The sequence below is a fragment of the Mauremys reevesii genome, linkage group 4, assembly GCF_016161935.1.
Source record: "Mauremys reevesii isolate NIE-2019 linkage group 4, ASM1616193v1, whole genome shotgun sequence".
Lineage (NCBI taxonomy): Eukaryota > Metazoa > Chordata > Testudines > Geoemydidae > Mauremys > Mauremys reevesii.
This window is the reverse complement of record NC_052626.1, coordinates 109295849-109312930: the sequence shown is the minus strand read 5'-3', so window position 1 is coordinate 109312930 and position 17082 is coordinate 109295849. Positions and strand designations below refer to the sequence as shown.

The following is a 17082-nucleotide window of genomic DNA, read 5'->3' as shown; positions in this document are numbered from 1 at the left end:
CTGGAAATGTAAACTTCTCCCATTATTTTGGGGGTGGAGGAATGGATACGTACGTGTAAACTTAACTTTAATTTCATTCCTGTGGAGATGGGTGAACTAGTTCCGATAAAATATAAACAACCCTGAACCTTTGCCGTTCTCTCAAATTCAACCAAAGCCACATCTTTTCTGAGGTTCAAAATCATTCACTAGCCATTACAGTATTTCTGCTTTTGTATTTCCTGATCCAAAGGGTTGATGACGTGAGAGCAACCATGGTTGTTACCCCTCCACCTACATAAAATTAAAAGCAATTGGAAAGCATCATCTCTGCTTCTATACAATGTTTCATTTTCATATTAATTTTATTTTTGCTCCCACACAGCATACAACTGTCCTAATGGCAAGGTTTATGATGCATGTGGCCCTCTTAATCCTGTCACCTGTAATTCCGGGTAAGGCTAAACCAAATAATGAGCTTTACATTAGTGTAATGTCACTGTGTTCAACTGTGTCTGTCTTTGGACAGGAGACCTCTTAGTAAAAACCAACTGCTTGAGGACAAGGTGGCATTGATGATTGAGTAAGTCCTCAGAGTGGTGACACAGGACAATGTGTTGTTACTAGAGATGCCATATTTTATTTGTGGCATTGAAACTGACATCCTGACTCCTTTGATTATTAAAAATCCCATAGCACTTTTCACATGAGCAGGAAGGCCAGCATTTAGGGCCTAGCCAATTTCCTCTTTGGATAATTACATTGTGATACCCAAATCCCTCTACAATTTCAAATGGATGCTGTATGTTTACTTCCTGCTATTTCCTAAACAGAACAACATGCCCAACATTGCTGTGAGCTGTTAGGTCGAAGTAGTGCTCCACTTCAGAGTTGCCTATAGTTCAGTGATGGGTAAAAATGATTCCCATACATAGATCGTTTCTGAATGTTTACAAAGTGTTTTGTAATATTTGGGGATAAGGATTACCATACTGTATAAATGTACATTTTTTATATATATTCAGGAAACCTTACCTGATTGTTTAGAGAAATTCTTCTTTATGCCTCAATTATGTTAGTGCTGTAAAAAGTTATTGATCAGATAATGCTGGGAAAATGTACTTTAATATCCATTCCTTTCTTCCTTGTAGAACTGTTTACCACACAAGTGAACATGTTGCTGAAGGATGCTTCTGCCCCAAGGATAAGATTCTCTTCAATTCATACACTGACGTGTGTGTGTCAGAATGTGGTAAGTTTGGGAGGATGGACAGAAGGGAAGGAGAAAGGGTTGGAGGAGGATGTAAATAATGTGGCTGTTAGTGTTGATGAAAGAAAGAGATGGACAGGACAACCTAGTTCTAGGTATAGCATGAAAAGATGCTATGGAAGCTTCTATCACACCGCTCTGCTCATGGACCTTAATCCACTCAGCTTTACCCATTCTTGAAGATCCAAATTCTATTATTGAATATCCAAATTCTGCTAGCTGAACCAGTCTGACAGGTAGTTTTGTAATTATGATAAATTCACACTATGGACTAAAACTACCGACCGTGTTTCACTTATAATATATCACATTTAAAGCCTGATCCCTCATAGTTTAAGATTAGCATATTAAACCCATGACTTTATCCTCCTCCCCATTTTATATTACATTCCTAGAATTTAGTGAACCTGCATAATATTTACACTGTCAGTGAAATGCCCCATAGTCTGTTTTCAGACTCAGCCTGATAGCAGATTTTAGTCTTGCATCATCATCGGAATAAATACACCAGCCACTTAACATGTGAATGCTGAGTACCAAAACTGACTTCACCTTGAAAATGGCTAGTTATTTCCATTTCCACTCTTTTAGGCCTGGGCTACACTAGTGGAGAGTTCGAACTAAGTTACGCAACTTCAGCTACGCTCTTCGTGTAGCTGAAGTCAAAGTATCTTAATTCGACTTACCTGGCCATCCTCACAGCAGCGAGTCGACTGCCGCGGCTCCCCTGTCGACTCCGCTTACTCCACCTACCGAGGTGGAGTACGGCCATCAATTAGCGGATCGATTTATCGTGTCTCATCTGGACACAATAAATCAATCCCTGATACATTGAACACTACCTGCCAATCCGGCGGGTAGTATAGACGTACCCTTAGAAAGTGACTGGTAAACGGCATTAGCATCTGTGTCTACTTGTTGAAAAAATGGGTCTGAGCTGAATCATGAGACAAGATGAAGGTTTAAAAGTAAATCCTTTGTGGATAAAGTGTGTAAAGCGGAGGGAGGGATAGCTCAGTGGTCTGAGCATTGGCCTGCTAAACCCAGGGTTGTGAATTCAGTCCTTGCAGGGGCCACTTAGGGATCTGGGGCAAAAATCAGTACTTGGTCCTGCTAGTGAAGGCAGGGGGCTGGACTTGATGACCTTTCAAGGTCCCTTCCAGTTCTAGGAGATTGGTATATCTCCAATTATTATTTATATTATTATTATAATAATAATATCTGAAAAGTGCCTTTACGAACCCTTAATTAAAAGGGTAAGCGAGATTCATTTGTGTATCACATGGGTCATCAGAATGGCATCAATGTAAATCTTTATCCTTTCATTCTCCTCAGCTTGTGTGGGACCAGATGGAATGCCCAAATTGGTGAGTATTTCAGTCAGCACTTTCTCCAAGGCATCTTTCCCAGAAACATCTCCCAAATACAGCTGTTTCCAGGATTTCATTGCATTTTCCCACCTCTTAGTCCTCATTTTGTTATATGTGCAAGGTTGTGGCAGGTTAAATTCTTAGCAGAAATAAAATGGAAGGAGATGGTGGTAAGGACTTGATTACACCTAATATATTTTGTATTCTGGCATTAACTGTACCCAGGTTTTTTTTAAAATCACAGTTTAAAACCACAAAATGCCCCAAAAGAACTAATATGAATTGTGTGTAACAGCTTCAAATTGTGCAATGGTGTTTCTATATTGCTTCAGATAAATTGCTAGTACTTCATTTCCAGTGATGTATCATTCCATTGCCAAGTATTGGAAATAATACTTATTTATGGGTCTCCTAACTTGGCAAATTGAAAGCAGCCCATCTGAAGATTTTCAGCCTGCTCTTTGGGCCAGATGCAAACCCACTGAAATCAATTGGCTTGGGATCAGGCCCCATGAACAGTCTATCTTTCTATCCACTTTGAGGCCTTCATCCAGGTTGACCCCAAAAAAATACCTATGATCATGAACATCAGAGAACAGTTAAGATAAAATATTTTCATATTTTTACAGCCTGGAGCCATTTGGAAGAGTAACTGCCAGGAGTGTGTCTGTGACCCATTCTCTGTTACTGTACAATGTAAGTCACTTACATGTCAGACACCCGAGACACACGTGTGTGAGAAAGAAGGATTCATACCTGTCCCAGTGTTGACACCAGAAGACCCATGCTGTCCTGAAATTGAATGCAGTAAGTACTGGCTACTATCTGTTATAGCCAGCTCATAAAAAGAGAGTGGGCCAAATATTGTCCTCGGTTACAGCTGCACATCTCTCACTAGCTAATCTACTCTAGTTAAGGTTTTCATATAGTAACTATCACTGTAATATCTGAGGGCTCTTACAAGTAAGCATTATTCCTTGATTGATTCATAACTGTACCTAGGTACCAAAAGTTGATTTCTGAGTTAGTTAGATGTACAGTTTTAGTTGGTAAAACAAAATCTTTTTGGTGTGTGTATGTTGCAGAAGGAGAGAAGAGAGGTAAAAGGTTTTTCTGAGTTTTAAAGTAGATGTTAAATTAGCTCCATATTTGTTGGTTATACAGTGTTTCTTTATACACAGATTTTATGTCGCGGAATGGCAATATTAATTTAAGTAGAGCTAAACAGATGAACAAACACTGAAGCATGAGCCAGTAGCAGTATGTGATATAGCGCTAGCTGTTTAGAGATTTTTTTTTATTACTGATTTCACGAAGTCAAAAGGGAGAATGTGCCCACAGTTTATTAGCCTGGAACTAAACAAATGAGCAGTGGAGTGCTACGCTTCAAGTGGTCCTGTGAAAAACATGAGTGGGATGTGAGATGCTACCAAATGATTTGATTATGATGGTGTGGCATATTTATTTCCTATGAGGATCAGTCGTCCATCCAAGCCACCTGCAGACAGGTTGCAGAGGACTCAGCCGTGGAACAGGGGTGTCTTTTGAATTTATCACACTGCTGTGGTTATAGAGTAAGAGATGATTTGCTTTAACTTGAGTAGGAGCTTGATAGCAGTAGGGAAAGAGAGGGCTTTCTCAGGATCCCATTCTAGTTCAAAGCCATTTATCCTCTTAAATCTTCTCTCTCTCTTCAGGGATACATCCCTCCAATTTCTTCAAGCTTCAGCCATATGCTAGAATGTAACTCGAGCTTTATGCACATCAAGGTTTTAAAAGAAGTTATCAATAAACTTTCTGTACCAAGAGCTGGGAATGGGTGACAGGCGATGGATCACTTGATGATAACCTGTTCTGTTAATTCCCTCTGGGGCCTCTGGCATTGGTCACTGTCAGAAGACAGGATACTGGGCTAGATGGACCTTTGGTCTGACCCAGTATGGCCATTCTTATGTTCTGTCTGTGCCCTTCTTTGTGTTAGGCTCGCCACATACTCACAGAGCCAAAGCACCAATTACTTCTAAGCAGGAAAACGACTCATATTGCTAGCTTTATCCCATTACGCACTCTCTTTTCTGGCTTATTCCACAGGATGCAATACAAGCGCCTGCTCCCAGGCCAAGAAGACTTGTGAGCCAGGGTATCAGCTAGCCACTATCCTTTCAGAAGGAGACTGCTGTGTCAATTATACATGTGGTAAGTTACTGTGCTTCTTCTGACCTCTGGGTTATAAAAGGTTCTAATTTCAGTTTCAAAGGCGATATGAAGTTGAGAAGAAATGTATGAGCAGTGAAGAAAGTAAGTTCAGTGTACATTAAATAATCATTAAAAAAAAACCACTTACCTCTCTGAACTATATCCAGGGGAAAAAATGAACTTTTTTGTGCATTCAAACTCTGGCAGTTTTAAAGATTTTTTTTTCCATTTCATTTTTTTTAAATAATTGATTCTTTTTTTCAGAATCAATACCAGATGTCTGTGTGCTTAATGGAACTATTTACCAGGTAAGAACAGTAGTACTATACCAGTGGTTCCCAAACTTGTTCTGCCTCTTGTGCAGGGAAAGCCCCTGGTGGGCCAGGCCGGTTTGTTTACCTGCCGCATCCGCAGGTTCGGCCGATCGCGGCTCCCAGTGGCCGCGGTTCACTGCTCCAGGCCAAACGGAGCTGCTGGAAGTGGCAGCCACTACATCCCTTGGCCTGTGCCACTTCCAGCAGCTCCCATTGGCCTGGAGCAGCAAACTGCGGCCACTGGGAGCCGCGATTGGCCAAACCTCCAGACGCAGCAGGTAAACAAAGTGGCCCGGCCCGCCAGGGGCTTTCCCTGAGCAAGTGGCAGAACAAGTTTGGGAACCACTGTACTACACCAAACATCCTAACATATACTGATATTTCAGTAGCTCTCTAAAACCGTGATACAGAGCATCTCACTAGGAGTTTCCATGAGGGAGTTCTTTATCTCCTGCATATTAAAGAACCTTTGTACCATGTTTGCTCCTTGGTCACCAACCCAGATCTGAAATAGATTGTTTTCTCTAGTGCCAAAAGAAACATGTTTTGGAGGAGCTCCCCTTTAACAAGGAGCAAAAGTAAAAACTTAATCGTTTTTACTGAGAGGGGTGAATCGGTTCTTTATCCATTCCAGATGTGGGTGATATAACTTTCTGATGGAGCAGAATTTTGAAAGTCTTTTTTTGTGGGGCAAAAGAACTGAAGCCCTCAAAAAAAAATCTAGGACTTTGGCCTAGACATCCAAGTTGAGACCTTAACTTCTCAGTCAAGATTTTCTCCTTAAGATCACAGCTGCCATCTTGGAATATGATGTTGGGTCAAATTTTCAAAAGAGGCCTGAAGTCCATGTGTAAAAAATGTGTACATATTTATGCTCATGCAACTGGATACACCAATGGACAGATGTTTTAATATCCATTTGCAGGAGATGACTGCTTCACCAGCTCTGAAAACAATTCATAATAGAAAGCTTCTTTTGCGACAAGTGGTGTATTGATGAGTTTGCAAAATACTGAAGCGGCTCAAACCAGTCTTACGTACCCAAACTCAGCATGTTCTTTTGATCTCTCTTGGTACATTCTTGCCATCTCTTTACTAGCCTAATTCAATTAGCTTGTTCCTATACATGCTTTCTGCACTGGCCCCACATTTTCATATCTTATGTGCAGCACAGTTGCTTTATGCTGTCCATTGGGTAACTCAATTTCACTTGTGTATCAGCATCTTTTATGTTCAGAAAATTGCTTTAAATTATCTCCATAACATACAGTAGATTTCCTTAAAATAATGAGATTTGCGCAGACTGAATGTGCTCTCTTTGGCTTCTCCCAGGCTGGAACGTCTGTTCCAATGGACTCTTGTAAGACGTGTACCTGCAGTTCTGAAGTAGATCCAGTCTCCAACAGAAACCTTTTGCAATGTGAGCTGGTCCGCTGTGACACTACTTGCCCCCTGGTGAGCTCCATTTTTTATTCACCTCCCCGTTAGTTTCTAAACTGGTGAAAATGGAAGTCTCCCTTACTGACCCAATGTATTTTCTCTCCCACTTCTTGAACAGGGCTATCAATACATGATGAAAGATGGAAAGTGCTGTGGAGAGTGTGTCCAGGTGGCTTGCACAATCAAGCTGACTAACAACACTGTCCAAGTGCTCAAGGTAACTATTTCCTTTGATTTTCATTACACTTTGTTTTAGCCCACTGTGACGGGTTAGATCCCTTTGGGAGCTGCCACCCGATGTGCCAAGACTACCTCTGCTCCTGCTTTCCCTGCCATCTTGGGACCCCAGCATCCTGTCTTGCTGAGCCAGACACTCCCATCTGCTCCAACACAGACTCAGGGTCTGAATTATTTGCCCCAAAGCTGCAGGTTTACCTGAAAGCAGCTAATAGAAGTGTTCTTGTCTTTAACACTCAGATGCCCAACTTCCAATGGGGTCTAAACCCAAATAAATCCTTTTGACCCTGTATAAAGCTTATGCAGGGTAAACACATAAATTGTTCACCCTCTATAACACTGATAGAGAGATATGCACCGTTGTTTGCTCCCCCAGGTATTAATACATACTCTGGGTCAATTAATAAGTAAAATGTGATTTTATTAAATACAGAAAGTAGGATTTAAGAGGTTCCAAGTAGTAACAGACAGAACAAAGTAAGTCACCAAGCAAAATAAAATAAAATGTGCAAATCTATGTCTAATCAAACTGAATACAGATAATCTCACCCTCAGAGATGCTTCAGCAAGTTTTTTCCTCAGACTGGACACCTTCCAGGCCTGGGCACTATTCTTTCCCCTGGTACAGCTCTTGTTCCAGCTCAGGTGGTAGCTAGGGGATTCTTCATGATGGCTCCTACCCTCCCTTTGTTCTGTTCCACCCCTTTATATATCTTTTGCATAAGGCAGAAATCCTTTGTCCCTGTCTGAGTTCCCACCCACTCCTTCTCAATGGAAAGACACCAGGTTAAAGATGGATTCCAGTTAGACTCATAGACTTTAAGGTGAGAAGGGACCATTATGATCATCTAGTCCAGGGGTTGGCAACCTTTCAGAAGCAGTGTGCCGAGTCTTCATTTATTCACTTTAATTTAAGGTTTTGCGTGCCAGTCATACATTTTAACGTTTTTATAAGGTCTCTTTCTATAAGTCTATATTATATAACTAAACTATTGTATGTAAAGTAAACAAGGTTTTCAAAATGTTTAAGAAGCGTCATTTAAAATTAAATTAAAACGCTGATCTTACATCGCCAGCGTTCTGGGGTTCTGTTCACCTAGGCCGGCAGCAGGCTGAGCAGGGCCTGCGGCTGGGACCCCAGACATGGATGGGGAGGTTTCAGGGGTCAGGGCACAAGGCTGAGGGAGGGGGTTCAGGGATGAGGGCCGGGGTGTGGGGGTGTAGGGCAGAAGGCTGAGTGTGTGGGGCGGGTAAGGGCAGAGGGATGGGGCTGAGCGGATGCAGGGCAGAGGGCTGGGTATGTGTTGGGGTGGGCGGGGTTCAGGGCAGGGGCTGGGGGTTTGAGGGTGCAGGGCAGAAGGCTGTGTCAGGGCAAAAGGCTGGGGATGTGGGGGGTGCAGGGCAGAAGGCTGGGTTTGTGGGAGGTTCAAGGTTCAGGGCAGAGGGCTGGAGGGTATGAGGGCTGCAGGGCAGAATGCTGAGTGGGGGGAGTCAGGGCAGAGGGCTGGGGGGGTGTAGGACAGAAGACAGTGGGGGGGGTCAGGGCAGAGGGCTGGGGTGCTCGGCTCATAGGGGTGCTCCCAGCCCCCTGCCCTGAGTGGCTCAGGGCAGGGGGCTGGAAGGGATGTGCCCTGTTCCACCCCCTTCCCCAAGGTCAGCTGATTGGCGCAGGGAAGGAGAGGGGGCGGGGCAGGAAAGCACCACTCTGGGGGAAGAAGCGGGGGAGAGGGAAGCTTGGTTGCTGCAGAACCAAGCTTCTGCCTCCTGCCCCCGCAGGGCAGAGCGGGGGGCTGAGTGGGGCTGGGGGCCAGGACTGCGGCAGGCGGCTGCGTGCCGCAGGTTGCCGACCCCTGATCTAGTCTGACCTCCTGCACAACGCAGGCCACAGAATCTCACCCATCCACTTCTATAACAAACCCCTAACCTATGTCTGAGTTATTGAAGTCCTCAAATTGTGGTTTGAAGACCTCAAGCTGCAGAGAATCCTCCAGCAAGTGACCCATGCCCCATGCTGCAGAGGAAGGCGAAAAACCACCAGGGCCTCTGCCAATCTGCCCTGGAGGAAAATTCCTTCCCGAACCCAAATATGGCGATCAGTTAAACCCTGAGCATGTGGGCAAGACTCACCAGCCAACACCCAGGAAAGAATTCTCTGTCCTAACTCAGATCCCACCCCATCTAACATCCTATGATCACATGTCACTGCAAGACTTCATTGCCCACTTGCCAACACACACATATACAGGAAGATTTACAGGTAAAGCAGAGCCATCTGCAGACAATTGTCCTGGTTAATGGGAGTCATCAAGATTCCAAACCACCATTAATGGCCCACACTTTGCATAATTACAATAGGCCCTCAGAGTTATATTTCATATTTCTAGTTTCAGATACAAGAGTGGTACATTTATACAAATAGGATGATCACACTCAGTAGATTATAAGCTTTGTAATGATACCTTACAAGAGACCTTTTGCATGAAGCATATCTCAGTCACATTATATTCACTCATTAGCATATTTTTATAAAACCATATAGACTGCAACATCACACCAAGAACATAAGAAAAAACAAGGCCAGGTCAGACCAGACCAGGTCAGGTCCCAGTATCTGTCCACCGGTAGTAGCCTACCCAGCAATGCCAGTAGCCCCTGAGGTGACATGATCAGGTGATCTCAAGTGATCTCTCTCTCTCATCTCATCCATCTCTCTCCCTCAGACAGAGGCCAGACACCATTCTTACACATAATTTATGGGCTAATAGCCATTTATTAGCTTAGCCATTTTTATCCTTTTCCCCTTTTTAACCTTTATTTATAGTCCAGCCCTCACAACCCTCCAAGGTCCATGAGTTCTGAAGTTGACTGAAGAAAAGTTGAAGAAGTTTTTTTTTTTTTTTATTTTATTTAATTTTTTTTTAATTTCATTTTTGGTGACCTAGTTCTAATAAGTATGGAATAAGTCTTATCTTTTTTTCTTATCCACTTTCTCAACATTATATACCTCTATATAGTCCCCCTTAGTCTCTCCTTCTTCTTCTTCTTTCCAAACTGACTCTCTTCTCTCTCTCTTTAGGACTCTCTCTAAACCCCTAATCATTTTTAGTTTTCTTTTTCTTGACCTTTTCTAGTGCTAGAATATCTTTTTATCTTTGAGAGACCACATCTGTACACAGTATTCGAGACACAGAGATCGAGATGTTATATATATTATATATATAATCAGTCTTATTCTCTATCTCCTCCCTCCTGATATGATTATCCTGTTTGCTTTTTTTTTTGCTTTTTGCTTACTCTGGCACTCTGCACACATCTTACAGAACTATCACGACTCCAAGAGATTTTTTTGACTCGTTGTAGCTAAATTAGCCCCCATCATGTATGTATTGTAGTTGGGGTTATTTTTCCAATTTACATTTAATTTACATTTTTCCACATTAATTTTCATTTGCCATTTTTTGCCCAATCACTTTTTTTTTGTTTGATCTTTTTTTTTTCTCTTCTTCTGCTTCTTTCTTAACTATCTTGAGTAGTTTAGTACCATCTGCAAACTTTGCCACCTCACTGTTTACCCCTTTCTCCGGATAAGTGTTGACAAAAGCAAGGGACAGCTCTCAACCAACTTATGTCCATTCTTAGTTACAGCAGGGTATTTTCTACATTTATTCTAGCTGGACACACATCTGAATAACTAAATCACATATTTAGATTCTCAAATGGACTGGGTAGGGGGAGAAATATCCATTTTAGGCATCTAACTACAGACCTGAGAGTGCGGGTCTAGGATTTAGCCTTAGGCTCCCCACCTAGGCAGTGAAGTTTGAAAATTTGGCTCCCCGTGTTTGGTGTTTCAGAGGAAGTTAAGAGGGTACAGATGAGTTCCTTCTAGGTGAGAGCATGAAATTGCTCATCAGAAGATCCTATGCCAGTCTTTGTCAGAGTAATCACACTACGCTTATCATAATTACATAATTGATCACATCAGAAAAGCAATAATGCTAAATTGGTTTTATTCCTAATGTCAGCCAGGTGATATCTGGAAGCCTGAAGATAATCCGTGCAGCTTTTACAAATGTGAACAAATTGAAGATCAGCTTGTTTCAGTCACTGTTGTGCGAACATGTCCTGCCTTTGAACCAGAGAACTGCAAGCCTGTAAGTTTCAATCAGTGCTTTATTGTTTGCTCTTTGTTGAGTGCTACTACACAGAACAAGAGGCAAAGGATACAATACAATACAAGACAACATAGAACCAGAATCTCTAGTTATTAATAGCTCCCACTTGTAAACAGCCATTTATCAGGAATGGTTTGAGAGTGAACTTAATCTTGTCATAGTGTCAGCTGTAATGGACAATCCCTCCAGAACAGCCCTGTCCTCCCACTTAATAGTCTGCTACCTCTTATTTTTGGATATGTGGATTCAAGAACTCTATGGAACCAAGCTGGCAAGATAGCCTTCATGGTCCACCAGCCATGGTTTCATTCAATATCCACTGCACAGCCCACCTCCTGGTAGTGGTAAAAATGCTAGCCAGTGCTAGAAAGCTCTTGACTTGTCATTCATACACTAATTCTGAATGCTCTCTTTGTTTCTGCACTGAAGGATGATGTACAGCTGACTGCTGATGGCTGCTGCAAAACCTGTACCTCTGAATGTAAGTAAAGCTATTTTCTGATGTTCTGCCACCAATAGATTCTGTATGATTATAATATTTCTAACTATTTTTGCGTGGGATGGGTAAGTAGAAGTTTCCTCCGGGATCCCCACACGGGTTTTCTTTAGTTCTCATTGTCAAAGGCCCCACGTTACACTGACTTGTCCTTCCACAGAAAAAGAGCAAACATGGTTGCTTGACAGTGTTGAGATACTCCCCAACCCATCCAAGATCTGTTTATACTGCCTCAGCAGTGCTCGCTGCTATTAATGGCCTAAGATTGAAAGATTAAGGCTATGGCTACACTTAGCGCTGCACAGCGCTGCCGCGGGAGCGCTCCCGCGGCAGCGCTTTGAAGCGCGAGTGTGGTCGGAGCGCCAGCGCTGGGAGAGAGCTCTATGGGGATTAATCCCTATGGGGATTAACGTACAGCGCTGGGAGCTCTGATCACACTGGCGCTTTGCAGCGCCGCAACTTGCAGCGCTGGAGGGGGTGTTTTTTCACACCCTGCTGCAGCGCTGCAAATCTGCAAGTGTAGCCAAGACCTATGACTGGGACTTAAACTCAAATCCCCAATTAAATTACTTGTGTGTTTCCTAGCTATAGCATGATATGCATGAATCCTGCATAATCAAACATCTTCCTCTCAGAACAGCTTTAAGCATTCGCTTAGCTCTGAATATGAAGAGACGTGAAACGTTTCTATTTATTCTTTCCTCTTTCTTAGCAGCAAACTGCAAGGTTAACAAGAACTCAACTGTGGTCCGCCACAATGAATGTGAATCTTCTGAGCCTATTGAACTGACGTACTGCAAAGGTGTTTGTGCCAGCTCCTCAACGTAAGTGGCAGCGAGTACATTATATCCTCTCCTTGTATCTATTTCTCTTTGTGGGCTCTCTTCATCAACCTGTTCAAGTGGTATTGAGCATGGACTCACCTATGCACTTTCAATTAATTTAATATACCCTTGAAAAGCAAGGGTTTCCATTGAGTGTGATGGCTTGTATAGCTGAAGTGTGTTTCAGTATTCAGGGGAGCGGGAGAGTGCTTACTCTATACCACAGCAGTTATCTCCCATCACTTTGCCTGACACACAAGATAGCATGACGGTCCCAATGTTAAACAACCAGACTCACAGAGGTAAAAACCTTGTTCAAGTCACAAAGCAGAGTGTTGAGTATCTGACAGCAAAGCACACATTGGAACAACAGTGGGGAAGATGCACATTGTGGTTCTGGTTTTCCTCTGACTTACATTCATTGCCATCAGTAGAGTCACACCTGATATATTGCAGTGGCTAAAGAGAATCAGATCTTGTATTCATAAATAAGCCATTACTGCTATTTGGCAAATAGAGTACATCATATATAAATTGGCCCATCCTTCCTATCAGTTGTTCTTTAGACTGCCTTGATTTCTCTCTCTGCCTCATACATGCTCAGAACTAACTGCCATTAAATGATGATGAAAGCTAGTGGAGAGACTAGAAAATTCAGACTAACACCACAAAATTTGATCTTTCCTGTTTATATTGAACTATACACACACACACACGAAAGCTAGAAATAATGAGCCCAATCTTGCTCCTATTAAAATGAAAGGCAGATTTGGCACAGAGCTCAGTGGGAGCAGGAACAGGCCCTCTATCAAATAGATACGTTTTTTTTAAAGTGTGCAATATTTAGCAGAGTGTGTCTTATATAAAGACTTTTACAGAGGGGTATAATTTCTTTTCTTTATCTGGTGGGACAGGTATTCCTTTGAAACACAGCAGATGCAACACAAGTGTAGCTGCTGCCAGGAACTCAAGAGCCACAAGAGAGAGGTGACCCTGACATGCAGCGATGGAACAAGCATGAATTATGACTATGTCTATGTGGAACAGTGCGAATGCATGACTGGGTGCATTTCAGAAACCACAACCACACAACAGCTCCAACAGGAAAAAGAGCAGAAAAGAACAAGATGATCATAGGAAAAAAGAACCCGAGAAGTCTAAAGCAGTTAAAATCAAAAGCAACATAGATAAAATAACCTGTGCTCCAGCTTAAAACTCTGTTTCTTACTTATTTCAGCTTCCACTATCATCATTTTTCACTTCTTAAATTTGAGAATATTCAGCAGCCAAATAACTAAGTCTTCATATGTATTTTTATTTCTAAACAATACAACTTTTGAGGGGGAAAGGATGAACAAAATTATAACTTGCATTGTTAGAGTTTTGAGTTAAACCAAAAAGTACTTCCCTTTACCATTTCCCCTGTGAAGTTCAGAGACCATTTAGTTCTATTCTTTTCACCTATTTCTTTTTTTAGTATTCTCATTGTTTCAATGGGTCACCCATTATGGTTATTTGTGTGCACGTGTAAATCTAAAAACAACTGAAGACCCCCTAAAAAATATCCCTTGTTTACATCATGGGAATTCGCAATTATTCCAGTCAACTGTTTACAACATTAATGTTTTAGCAAGAAGTAGTAGGATGACTCTTTAAAACAAAAATAATGGTGATGGTGAGCTAATGTTTTACGTAGAAAACTGAATTTTGTAGTTACGTTGCACTGTCCTTTGCTATTTATTTGTGAGTAGAGAGAATTTTATGGGGCGGGGGTGTTCACTGTCTATGGATTTGTATGGGGTTAACAGGCAATCTTTTCATGTTCATTTTGTTCTTACATGATTAATAAAACTTTCAGCATTTTCAGTGTTGGTGACTTTGCTGTTTTCACTTGCTGAAACCTAGCCTGACCATGTGTCTGATCACTTTGGCTGCAACGTGTCTCGCTGCTCCACTCAGGAGGATTCATGCCTCAGATAACTACAAATCCACTCCTTAGTTGCACTTGGGCAAGGAGGCAAGTCCTTTGTGAAAACCCTTTTCAAGGGCAGCATACTCCCTGCATACAGCCGGCCAGCTCTGCTGATTGGCATGTAGGTTGGGCACACCTCTGGTTTTGTTCCCTCCCAGTCCACCAGTTCCTGAGATGGAGGAGCAGCATACAGGGCCTCAGCCCCTGCTTTCCACGTGCCAGGAGCTGTGATCTAAAAGGTGTTACTGCAGCCCTGCAGGACTGGGAGAACCTGACTCTCTGCTACTCTCCTGCATTACCATGTTAGATCAGGGAACAATCTAGCTCCTGAGAATTAACTGCTGCTCCTTATCATTAATACAATAATGACATATTTAGACATCTTTACATGTCTGAAGGATTTTTAAATATTTTTTTCTCCGCTAACAAACAAAATGTTTATGAATGGTGAAGAGTGCATTATTGGTTTTTAAAGAAATAAAATGCTATTTAGGATCCCAAACATATTGATAACTTAAAATGTACAGATAGCTCCATAGTTTACAACTAAATGCAGCATTTCCAACTCATTTTCTTCCTTCACTTACCTGCCAAATCTTGCCTTCCAAGGACTTACACCAGGGAAGAATTTGGCTGCATTTCCCCTCAACAGTTCTTAATATTTGCCGGCACTGTTTTGGGTGGCTGCTGTATCAGCAGCTGTTACAGCTTACACATAGAAGCCTGAACTAAGGATTTTGCAGGAAAGTAAAGGCAGAACTGACTTTTCAAATAATCGTATTCAGTTACAAATTTTAAACACATATAAGCAGAGGGCCAAATTCAGACCCTGAATAAGGTCAATAGAATTATACCCTTTGGCCCATAGAGTATTAACGATATGGGATCTTGTGTAGTATTTTTTTTTCCTGGGGGGAGGAATTTAAACTCTTCAGTTTACTGTCACAAAATTTTATACTGACAGTTTCTTGAGATAAATCAAGGTAACTTAACTGAAAAATTGCAAATACATTGGGGAGAAAGTATCTCAAATGGGTCACTAAAGAAGTATAAACTCCTAAGTGTATGTCTGTAATGTAATCTGGAATAGTACTTGAGCTCCACTCTATTTTAAGAGAGGAGTTATAGAGATGATGTCTTGGCCCTATGCTATTTAGCATTTAGGATGTTGATAAACTGGAGAGGGTTCAGTGCCAAAAGAGTGATTAAAGGATTCGAAAACATGCCTTATAGGGTCAGGGATAGAATTCCTTGAGCCTCTTCTAGTTCAATAGAGCAGGTGATGGGCCCTTCAAACTAGCAAAGAAAGGTATGACATGATCCAATGGCTAGAAGTTGAAACCAGACAAATTCAGACTGGAAGTAAGGTGTACATTTTTAGCAGCTAGAGTAATTAACTATTGGAACAATTCACTAACTTTTAGTGGATTCCCCATCACAGCAATTTTTAAATCTGACCTGGATATTTTTCTAAAGACATGCTCTAGGAATTATTTTGGGGATGCTCTATAGCCTGTGGTATACAGGAGGTTGGACTTGATGATTACAATGGTCCCTTCTGGCCTCAGAATCTATGAATACACAGAACCATTCCTCCATATAGCATGAACTCAGACCTAATTCGCTAGCCACTGTCACCCCTACTTCTCCTCCAATATTACTGCTTCCTGGATTTCTTCTTTCAGTTGATTACTTGTGGCTTTTCTATGTTTCTAATTTCCCTAGGTCCAGCTGTTTTATTTCTCTGACCTTAACAATTACATATTGAGCTGCATTGGGTAGCCCCACAAACAACTGTGAAACACATAATATCTACTACAAGGTGCCTTTACTATTTACAATATAAACAAGTGGCTTAATAATTAGGTTCTCTAATAACTCCTTAAATGGGTACAAATAATTACCCCCAAATGGTTGAATTCCCAGGTGATTTGCCTGGATAAGATAAGTAGAGATACATCAGAGCATTAACACTTGGATCCAAATTACCACCCCAGCCTCATCCACTATCCTTCACCACACCTATATACAAAGTTAGGAAGATTTGGGATCCAAGGTTTCACTTCAACCCTATCTCCACTTACACGGATCCCTTTGACCTAAACCAAGCCCCCTTAATCAGCTACCATAGACATTTGGCTCAAAACTCAGAAATTGCTGTTCTACTAATTAATATTTTTAACAAGCTCAAGTAACTTCCTCTATACAAACCAACAAGGAAGCTTTTACAGTGTCTCCCTAATAACAGGGTGAGTCTCCAGCCCAGAAGTGAAGTCAGTCCTCAAGGTAAGCTTAAAAAGAGGGGTCCCAACAGAAGTGACTCTCTATCCAAAGTTAGAGGGGGACCAGTAAGCTCCCACACCCGAATAATCTTTGATTTCTTCCCCACAAGAAAAGAAGCAGCCATCAAAAATGCTAGCCCAAGGGGTTGATCTAACAAATTTCATCCTATTTCTACATGATTAGTGTACGAAATAGGATTAACCCGCCTCAGCGGTTCTCAAACTTCATTGCACCGCGAGCTCCTTCTGACAACAAAAATTACTACATGATCCCGGGCGGAGCCAGAGCTGGAGCCCCGCTGCCCCGGGCTTCAGCTTCAGCCCTGGGCCCCAGAGTCTAACGCTAGCCCTGGTGACCCCATTAAAATGGGGTACTGATGCACAGTTTAAGAGCCACTGGGTTGGTAGTGTAAATGGCTGCTTGTCCATGAAGACCAAAAGAATGTTACTGAGATCAGTTTCCCCAAACTAATAATACAAATAGAGATTATGGTAGAAATAAAGCAAAATATGTGACCAGTTCTAGC

The 17082-nt window shown here is 41.9% G+C and overlaps 1 protein-coding gene across 1 annotated transcript in view; it reads left to right on the top strand.

Moving 5' to 3' along the window:
• The window catches only part of LOC120403966 (mucin-2-like), a 55451-nt gene extending 41336 nt beyond the window's left edge, over positions 1-14115 (top strand). The window contains exons 38-49 of the mRNA XM_039535988.1: positions 365-434; positions 1131-1231; positions 2585-2616; positions 3249-3426; positions 4711-4815; positions 5080-5123; positions 6462-6584; positions 6688-6786; positions 10832-10960; positions 11411-11462; positions 12190-12301; positions 13216-14115. Of these exons, the coding sequence (XP_039391922.1) occupies positions 365-434; positions 1131-1231; positions 2585-2616; positions 3249-3426; positions 4711-4815; positions 5080-5123; positions 6462-6584; positions 6688-6786; positions 10832-10960; positions 11411-11462; positions 12190-12301; positions 13216-13432 (1262 nt within the window). The 3' untranslated portion in view covers positions 13433-14115. The remainder of the gene's footprint in view (positions 1-364; positions 435-1130; positions 1232-2584; positions 2617-3248; positions 3427-4710; positions 4816-5079; positions 5124-6461; positions 6585-6687; positions 6787-10831; positions 10961-11410; positions 11463-12189; positions 12302-13215) is intronic.
• Positions 14116-17082: the final 2967 nt, after the last annotated feature.